Genomic DNA, 10,260 nt, shown 5'->3' with positions numbered 1-10,260 from the left:
TCTAATATTGTGTGCTAACTGCAATAATACAATGTAGAAAGTAATACTGGTCTACAATATTATCTACCTAAAAAAAGGGAAAATAATTATAAAATCAATTCGTAGTCAAATACATAAAATAGCTATAGGTACTTACTAGTATTATTGACAAATACTACTAAAGTTTAACATTCAATTTTGTAAATGTAGGTATAATAATTATTTTAAAATATATAATATTGTTGTAACTATTATTTCTGCTTAAAAACTTAGATGCTCACCTTAAAATTCAAATAAATAAAGTAGCTATATGCGCAATTAATTAAAAATAAAAAGGTATCATTGTGTAATGACTCATACGTAAAATAATAAAAAATTAGAAAGTAGGTATTATTTTAAGTACATTTTGTGAGTCATACAATTTGAAATATTGGAAGTTGTTTTTTGTTAGTTAAGTAGGTACGTGTTAACTACCATAAAATGCGGTTTTCTTAATCTGAACAAAAATATTTCTTATACTTATTTCATTTAATAGACCTTTACCATTTTCTGTTTGTTGCTTATTCGGCGATTCAATCCAAATCCGCTCATCCGAAAGGAGAATCGTTTATATTCTTTCGACATTTTTTATTTAAATAATTATAAGTTAAATTGTATTAGTAATATTAGCTTTTGTTTAGTAATATAAGCATCAATTTTTTCATTTATCATTCATCAATTTCAAATAACCATCGTGATTTAAAGGATGTGACAAAGTATTCATTTGGTACTTACCTACTTAAATAATAATAATGCTTGATTCATTTATGTAATTAATTGAAAACGAAACGACATGACAGTTTTAGTTATCTCCATACGGAACTTATATAGGTATTTTTTTATTTCCATTAGAATACTGAGAAATATTATATATTTTTTGAGAAATATGTAAGGGTATAGTTACATTATTTCGGTTACACCTAAAGCATTAACTTTACTTACAGCAAAAAAAAATATTTATTTGATTTAAGAAGTACTCAAACTGAATGCCTAAAATAATTTATACATTTCTGTAGAAGGATATTACGTCTTATCGTCATTCATAAATAGTAAAATAAAAGATTATTGTTTTTGACATTGCTAGTGTATCTTTTATCTGTATTACTTTACTGTATGCAGTCTTGTTTATTATGACTTTTGACATCTAATATTAACTTAAAATAGTGATTAATACGCTTATCTAAAAGTTAGTAAGTACATATTGTAAATAATATTTTAGCTGTATATTGTAAATACTACAAAAGTTACTATTGCTTTCATACATAGTTACGGTTTTTTAATTTTATTGTAAGCTGAAATTAGTAATTACAAAAATAACGAAAAGTTTACATATATGGTATATAACAAATTAAAAAATATGAATCAACAGACAACATTGAACAAGTATTTCAAAATAAAGACAAATTCATTTAAAGAAATGGATATAAACCGTAAAAAGAAATGTAATTTAAGTATAACCAAAACACCTATAAAGTTGCCTAAGCTAACACTTGAAAACGAACATGTGGTTGATTTAATTAGTGATGACGATGATGAGGGGTCAATAAGTTCTAAAACATGTGAACTTAATCAGAGTCAGACAAGCTCGTCTGAATCAACATTGATCTACACGCCAGAAATGCTGCATAAATCCCCTGTAAATCAGTCGCCTTTTGAGGAAATTTCAAATAAATCTTCAATGTCCCCTAGCTCTGATCACAAATCTTTAAACAAATCATCACCTAGTTTCCGTAGTCCATCAACAAGCCACAAATATTTTTCACCTACAAAAAAGAGAAGTATTAAAGTCAGAACTCCTACCAAAGCTAAAAGAAATCTTAGTGATATAATATCAAAATGTGATAAACAAAATATTTTTAATAATGAGGAATTCCTTCAAGCTTCAAAGAATCTGGATGACTTGAGTAAGTAATTATGATAACACAAATACGTATTACGTTACAAACATATTTTGGTAGTTATTGTTTAACTGAACTTTTGAAACTTTTTCGGAACTTTTGAAATAATTGAACTTGGTATTATCAAATAGCTTCTAGCTTTTCATTTACTAATCATAGTTTAAAACAGGAATATTAAATATTAATTAAATAAAAAAATGTATAATTACTAAACCTTTTTCATATTTAATGTTATATTACAATGTTCACTCTATTACATTCCAGCAATTTTTCTATTAAAGATAATTTATCAGTTTTTATGTGACGATAATTTGAAACCACTCTTAGAAGAAAGTAGTTGCAGTCTCCTGTCAAGGGCAATGAAAGTAAAAAAGCCTGGCATGAGATTAGTATGCAGATTGTATTGGCAGCAGGAAGGCTGGCGTAGATGGGATAAGGTGAAGAAGATTATGATTGGCAAATTTAAAGTTGATGATCCAACTTTACACGAAGCAGTTAACTCGCTGATAGAAAGTGGATTTATTACTGTGGCAAATAGTAATAATGGTTAGTACTGTTTTTAGTGAGTTGATGTTAATAATAAAACAAATTTACTTTTCCATATGAAATCCATATAACAAGTATGTATGTATATTATAGTATATTTTAATTTCTTATTGCAATGTCTGTTGCATATATAAATTAAAGTCATTGAATTAAAGTGAAACACTAGAAGTTTATTTAAGAGTTTAAAAAAATATGCTGTTGGTAGGGTATTGTTTAAAATCCTAAATCTTTAATATATATACATTTTGTAGCCGCATATATATATATTTTATGATCTAAGGTACAGTTAATTTTTTTCTAGGTGAAGAAATATGTTTTGATAAGTTGCTGAAAATGCTTAAGCAGGATGAATTGAAGTTAATATGCAAGGAATTTAAAATTAAAACTACAAAAAAGGATGATGCTGTTCAGTCATTGAAAAATTTTTGTTATCAGAAAACAAATATAACCAATTACTTTGTCGGTAGTAAAAGCACAAATGAAACTCGAGTTTTGAATTTGTAAGTATTTAATAAACAGTATTTTATAGATATACATTTGACATTTTGGTGAAGACTAAAAAATGATAATTAAAATAATTTAGCAAGCACAAAAAAGACTAATATTCTTACACTAAATATTTAATTGTAATTTATTTAAAATTCGAATGTTTTCAAAATTGCTTAATGTTCTTTGTATATCTCCATTAAAATTAACATTATGATTTTTACTTCAAATTCCTAATATATCGAAGATATTTTTTTTCATGTAAATATCCTTAATCCTTTGTGCACATGCGAGATTACCTTAATGTCAAATTTCATTAGAATTGGTTTAGCTGTGATGATTTAACGAACAGACAGACTTTCTTTTGTAATATTATAATATTAGTCTAATAATGTTAAATTTTATGAAGTTCTAATGTACCATATTTCAGGCTGCGCTCCAAAGTTGGTCCATGTTACAAGCTCTCAGATGAGGCTCGGAACACACTTAAGGAGCTCTATATTCTCATGTACCTGGGCATGGATTATAGTATAATAAAAGAAAAGAGACTAGAATTAATGTTGCTCAATGATAAGACAAAAAGGGAAACTTTTCCCATTGATAAAGATATGGAGATTGATAATGCAAGCTTGGTATTCAAAAATAGAGAACAATTTTTAAGGTAAGTTGAAATTCAAATGCTTTTTATCATTTATTATCTATATGTATTGAAATCATAGTCAGAAATAAAGTCAAGTATAAAATTATGCTTTGAAGCGTGAGTACATGAAAGGGACCCTGGTAATTAAAATTATTTATTTATTTAACTTACGGATTTCAATACAATTAGCTAAGGGATCTTCTAAGTTAAATACTTAACTTATATTATAGTCCCTGCGTAAGCTATATATGGTGGTAGGACTTTGTGCTAGCCCATCTGGGTTGATGCAACCACTTAACTCATATTTTACCACTAAATAGCAATACAAAGTATTTTTGTGTTCCGATTTGAAGGGTAATGAGCCAGTGTAACTACAGGCATGAATAGACAAAACATTTTAGTTCCCAAAGTTGGATATTTCTTATAGTACCATCAAGTGCCAAATTTTTCAGTTATGTTAATGCCGGTGTATTATATGAAGACATAGAGGAAGCTACTGATCTGTCCGAGAAGTGTGAAAAGATTAAGCGAGTATATGATCTATACAACGAAATGGGTAAAGAAGAATTGATGAGGTAACCCGTTTATTTATTATATATATACATATTTACGCATTATATACCTTAAAGTAGTAATTTAGTTTTATATATTTATATATATGAATATAATTCGTGAAAAATAAAATAAATGTGTTTGTTTAGATGTTTTATTGTGACATCAAACCCAATGGAAGGTGGAGTAGTTTTGGTTTCGAATTGACTTTGACATTGGTTGAGATCTAAAATAATCTGTGGTCTTTATTATAGATTCGCTAAAAAATAGCATATAGACAATCGAACGACTTACGAAAACCTAAATTGGTTTATCAATGCTCACATGCATCACAATGCAAGCAGTGTTCTGGCGATCTCGCCCCAAGAGATTTCAATGTTTCAAGACTTGACAATCTTCGGCGTGGCGTCGGGTTTTTTCGCACCACCTGCACCATAGATTAAGACTGCTCTGCTTCTCATGTCATTCGAATATATATTATAGACATGCATTCCATATAATCATTGAAATATTTTTGTTCACAGTTACATCAAGCTACCGGTGTGGCTCCGTCGCTACACACCGGCATATATATATGTAAAAATTTTGGAAGCTGGAATTCAAGAATTGAAAAAATCAAAAGTGGAAAAGAATATACTTTTGGCTGTAGACATTCTATCGAAACTTTTAAAGCAAACCGCATTCAGAGAACACAAGAGAGCGGAATGGTATTCGGAGAAGGCGCTCATTCTCGATAAATTATTGTTACTTCCCGAGAAGGTAATATTAAATTTAATTAACTTAAAATTGCTATTTTTATTCATTCGTGACAAATATTTGTTAAAATAGGTAAATTTATATTTGCTAATTAGTATATATATATATATATATATATATATATATATATATCAGTTGACTGTTCCTTTGTTTAGTGGCTATCTTATAAGACTGCAGACCAAATCTTCGAGTGGAATATAAAAAAAAAAGTGGGTTTTTTGAGAAAGTCATGAGTACTATATTTTGATCTCACGTTCGTCATACACAAATCATTCCTGACAAGGTTGTCGTACTCGTGTTACCTTATATGGGCAGATATTCAACTGCTTTTTGAACTCTACGTTACACTTACACTTACCATTTTGCGACATGAATATTGATTTTAAGAATAAAGAATAATATTCCTTTATTTTAGGCAGCTGAAGTACTATTAGAAGGTTTCAATTCGAACCTTCCAGAAAAATATCTAGATTTCATACGACCTCGAGCTAAGTTGTTGGCGAAACGACAGACAAATCCCATAAGCTCAGCTTTAAAGGTCCAGCTACTTTCACGAGCAGATAAATATGACATACTGGAGAAGAATATAAAAGCGGTGCACATATACAAACAGCCAATGTAGTGAGTGGAACTTATATTTACTTTGTATAACAAGAAACTTTATATCATACAATTAGCAATCTGAAGCGGATTGAGTTTTTTTAAAAAAAGAAATATAATTTACCAACGTTTACAACAGATAATGATTTAATATTCTAATGACTTTAAGCAAACAATAATTATTCTAACGCAAAGAACGAATAAAGAGACGTCCGCTTCGCACAAGATTCCGACGAAGAGTGTCGCCGCGCTGTCTGCGCTCCGCCTTTTATACCATTCGTCCTTGCACCGTCAATCATCTAACAATACAATTGTTACTAGTTGCTCTACACGTTTTCGCCCGTGTCACGTGACCACTCCGTCGCTGTGGGTTGCGTATAGTCTACTATTAAAGCATGGAAAGCTTAAAAAATACAAATATATAGATCAACTTTCATTTTGGTAAATAACTTCTTATTATTTTCCATTTTGTGGAAACAATCAGTGGCGTAGTTATCAACGACAGGGCGGTATATTCCAAACACAAGGGGGTCTCCTTTGACACATTTCACATTTGAATAGTAAAACAATGTCTCATTTATTAAACTAGACTATTAAGGTCATCTACAATTGTAAGCATTTGTTTCGGGGTAATGATGCGATTTTTTTTTACAAAATGACATATGTATATCAATGCAATAAGCATGTAGATCTCTATCCAACACCGCACCGGGTCCAATCGGCTACATTACTAAAAACAACGTTACACAAAAAAAACGAGAGGTATCGTGGATACTAGGTTGAAACGAAGTTGCTTTCGCTATATATTATTTATATATTATATTATTTACTAGCTAAACCTGCGACTTTACGCACGCGAAATTAATATAATTTAACCTATAGGCTATAGCACACAAACCGTCATCCCTCATTTCACCCCCTCGAGGAGTGGACTAAAAAAAGGAGCCAAGCTAAATTCATCTAATACGGTTAAGCAGTTTAATCGTGAAGAGGTCACTTTCGCATTTATAATATTAATACAGATTAAATAATAGACGCTGTGAATTAAATTAAGAATGCTTGAGGATAATTAAATTACAAGAAATTAAATTGTGATTAAAATCCCAATATCAAAAATAAATTAAAATATTTTTTTATAAAACTGTATATATAATATGCAGGGTGCAATACTGATACCAAATATACTACAAAATGTCATTATATACAAAGTTCAAATCTTTTTGTCATTAGACAATACAAACCGCTATGTCCCTGTATTTTAAATCTGTAATATATTCGAAAATATTCATTTAAATTAAATGCTATATAGCCCATATTGATCTATATGAAATGCACAATGTATTTAACCGCAAAACTGCATCAAAATCCGTTGTGTAATTTTAAAGATAAAAGCATACGCAGGGACAGACAGACAGCGGTAAGCGACTTTGTTTTATATATATATTATATTTATAATTTATACTTTATATTTCTTTCTCTCTGTTCTTAACGGAGAGAAAGAGAAAGGAAGTTCGCTTAGACCATAACGGTTTTCCGTTACGTGACGATTTCTGCCAGTTCACTCTACTGCGAGCCGCGTAAAAGAACTTCGTTCCAAAAAGTCTTTATGCACTCGTTTGCATTTTCAGTAATGGCGGCAGAGGCAAAATTAAATTCGAGACACGCACTGCCGATGGCATGCTAGTGCAAGAAGCCGAGGAGTATTGTAAATACCACTACATCCAGGAGGGAAAATACACACATGGTAATTTCTATTTCATTCGTTTTCGCCCGCGGTTTTGCTTGCATGCTAGGCTTTGTTCTTATAATTGATTACATTTACTTCTTGGGAGAATCTTCATTTCTAAATGGTGTTTAGCGTTGCACTTAATTTACAAGTCTTCAAACGATTCAAGTTCCTGTAATAAATAATCTAATAATTACCAACATTTCAGGTGGTCACTGGGAGGGCAAGATAGTGACTACAATATTCTTCCTATTATTCTGGGATATAATATACGCTCAATTGGAAGGAATTCGTGGGATTTTTTTGTCCCACTACCAGACTTACCCTCTGGACATGTTCTGCGAAGACTTCTACAACAACAGGAAGGCTTTGATTGAGAAACGACTTAAAGAAATAGAGGAATCTACGACTGAAGAGATTTTGACTAAAATTGAAACTGCCTGGGAAAGTAGACCAGAAAGTGAGCAATGAAGTAAATTGTTATTGACAATCGACTTAATGGGTTTTTATTTAATTTTTTGTTCTTTTACTGAGACTGGGTGGAAGGCGAAATTGTGAATGATTACGAGTCTCCCCGATGGGTTAGTCTTGGGTCTATGGCGTATATTATCTATGGTAAACATTACTTGTATTGGAAAATGTATTCTTTTTTGATATTTGTAATGTTTTTTTAAATATTTTTTATTTTTATTAAGTGATGTTCTCCAACTGCCATCGCATTTAATAGGACACAGCACAGTGTCTTTTAATAAAAATATGTTTTCGTTACTTATATGTCTAAGTAATGAAAAAATAAATGTCAAAGCGTCCTCAACTCGTCGAAAAAAGTAGCGACCAACATTTGACCACTGAGTACACGCACACTAGTAAAGACGCATGACATTCGGTCGCGTTAGTCCTTCGGTAGTGCGACCCTCTATCCGATAGAATGTGTGTCCGGCAGCGGAGCAGTCGGGCGTGCAGTCGGGCGCGGGCGGCGAGGCGGCGCGCGCGGCGTGCGCGCGGCTGGCGCCCGCCCGCGTGGCGCGCGTGTGCGCCCGCTTGGCCGCCGACTTCGCGCACGCGCACTCCGGCTTCCCCGACCTCACGCTGTGGAACGAGCGCACGGGCGAGGTACGACACGAGTGACTCGGCGATTACTGATTTACACGCGGGCCGCCGGTGACCGTTCGTCGTAAGGCGACTGTTCAGTGTTCGGCGAGATATTTAGTGACATAACACGTTTAAAATATAAATCAAATTTTGTCGGTGGCGCATCGGCGGTGTAGGTTATAGTTAATATTTCTAACGGGACCGATGTCTGTCTCAGGGCGGGAGTGACCATTTATACTCAGATGGTGTACGTGCCGGTGAGTCCTACCGAAGTAAATAAGAGATGGATCGAAATTTTACTTCAAAAGAAAATGTTATAATTTATTTTATCATAATCGTATTCATATTATATTAATAGCGATGACAAAAAAATACTGAAAATAAATAAAATAAAACACCCTCAGATTGCATTCGTGGAAGTGAAAACTGACTCCGACAAGCCGTCCATGAAGCAGATACAATGGATGCACTACATGCAGCAGCACGGCATCGACACCGAGTTCTGCTACGTCGGCGTCCACACCGGCCGAGCCCGCTCCCGGAACACGCAGGAGCTGGAGGAACACTAGTTAATGCACAAAATTATTCAAAACGGTTATGTATTAGAAAAAGAACCGCTAGTGTTATTATATATTTTAATTTTAAATTCGTAAGTGTTACCACTGCCTATACACATTGGCAGTATAAAACTTGGATCATGGAAACTCAGATGACCCTATTGCCTGTACCTAATAGAGCGTTTGACCATTGTAATTTTATTTTATTTTATGGTTAAATATCAAAACATTTTAAAAATGATTTATTTTAATTAAACCAAGATTTTATATGAATATCATTAAAATGTATATTTTCGTTGAATAAGTGTTATTTTTTATAACATACCTATTTTTTACACCTATGTAAAATAATAAAAATACGTATAGATAGATCTATGGGATGTTTACCAAAATAACCTTAACAAATATAATATAATTCAGACCATGACATCTAAAAGCACCAGCATATCTACGCGTCACTAATGCACGCCATCATAATTAAACGTAGAGGGGCGCACCTACGTGAGTTAAAATGTCTTACTTACGGCAGCACTGCACAATATTACAACTGTTCGATAAATAAGATTTCAATTTCTCTATGAAAACAATTAACTTGGTCGGTTCCATGGGTCATTGCGGTTGTTTGAATAGAAATACCCCTGTGTGACGTCAAGAACGAAGTAAACGCGTATTTCTATTACGTTCCGACCTAACGACTAAAAATAATCCTAGTAGTAACCTTCATTGCACACAGGCCCGTCCTAACCCAGGGTTTCAAATAGAGGGTTCTTTTTCAAGTCGGGTCAAGTCTTGGACCATAGGTGAGATGCATTTGAAAGATAACTAAAATCTTTTTTGAGCAAAGATCGTCAGACGATTGCTTGCATTCGTTCTGTTAAAAAGGGCCCTCTTCAATCAGTTTAAAAAAAAAAAAAAATTAAATGAGCGTTTAAACAATAATGAGGATATGTATAATAAATAATGTTTAGGCAGCCTTCGCGAATTTAGTTTAGAAGAGAACTAAACTCTTGCCGAGCTCTACTTCTGTCTCTCCTGCCTATACTGCTGACATTGCAGCTGGAAGCCAGTGTCTCAGCGTAACTGCTTTCTAAGTAGGGATGTAACAGTTCGCTTGTACCGCATAACGTATGGTGCAAGTTCCGATTAAGGCATGCTGGAGCGTTTCCGCTGCAAAGACCGCGCCCAAAGTAGACTTAATTACGACGTCACACTTGTGGGTTTGATTCTTTCACATATATTAGGCGATATAAAAGTAGAAATTAAGCTAATAGTGATTTGCACTTTTAATCAATGCATTATTGTAATTTTAAGAAAAACTAATATTGAGGTACATTTATTTTAATTAGTATAATTTTATTTGTTAGGAAAAAAAAGCTGTGTATAAGAATA

At 32.6% G+C, this 10,260-nt stretch overlaps 2 protein-coding genes across 3 annotated transcripts in view; both read left to right on the top strand.

Annotated features, from left to right (window-relative positions):
- Window positions 1-10,260, top strand: part of LOC113399902 (alpha-amylase 2-like) — a 157,235-nt gene that overhangs the window by 62,269 nt on the left and 84,706 nt on the right. The gene's annotated exons all lie outside the window — the stretch shown is intronic.
- On the top strand, window positions 1,165-9,065 carry LOC113400223 (fanconi-associated nuclease 1-like). 2 transcript variants are annotated; one of them, XM_026639726.2, is made up of 12 exons: window positions 1,165-1,212; window positions 1,388-1,922; window positions 2,181-2,462; window positions 2,764-2,962; window positions 3,379-3,609; window positions 4,041-4,163; window positions 4,665-4,899; window positions 5,312-5,517; window positions 7,125-7,240; window positions 7,431-7,682; window positions 8,166-8,335; window positions 8,719-9,065. In XM_026639726.2, exons 2-12 carry the CDS (start codon window positions 1,436-1,438, stop codon window positions 8,881-8,883), a joined length of 2,466 nt encoding a protein of 821 aa, XP_026495511.2. In that variant the 5' UTR covers window positions 1,165-1,212; window positions 1,388-1,435; the 3' UTR covers window positions 8,884-9,065. The 2 variants fall into 2 exon arrangements, with proteins under 2 accessions (XP_026495511.2, XP_026495502.2); XM_026639717.2 differs by lacking the exon at window positions 1,165-1,212 and having other exon boundaries at window positions 1,290-1,922.

Source organism: Vanessa tameamea, chromosome 18, assembly GCF_037043105.1.
Source record: "Vanessa tameamea isolate UH-Manoa-2023 chromosome 18, ilVanTame1 primary haplotype, whole genome shotgun sequence".
Taxonomy (NCBI): Eukaryota; Metazoa; Arthropoda; class Insecta; order Lepidoptera; family Nymphalidae; genus Vanessa; species Vanessa tameamea.
This window is presented reverse-complemented; position numbering and strand designations above follow the sequence as displayed.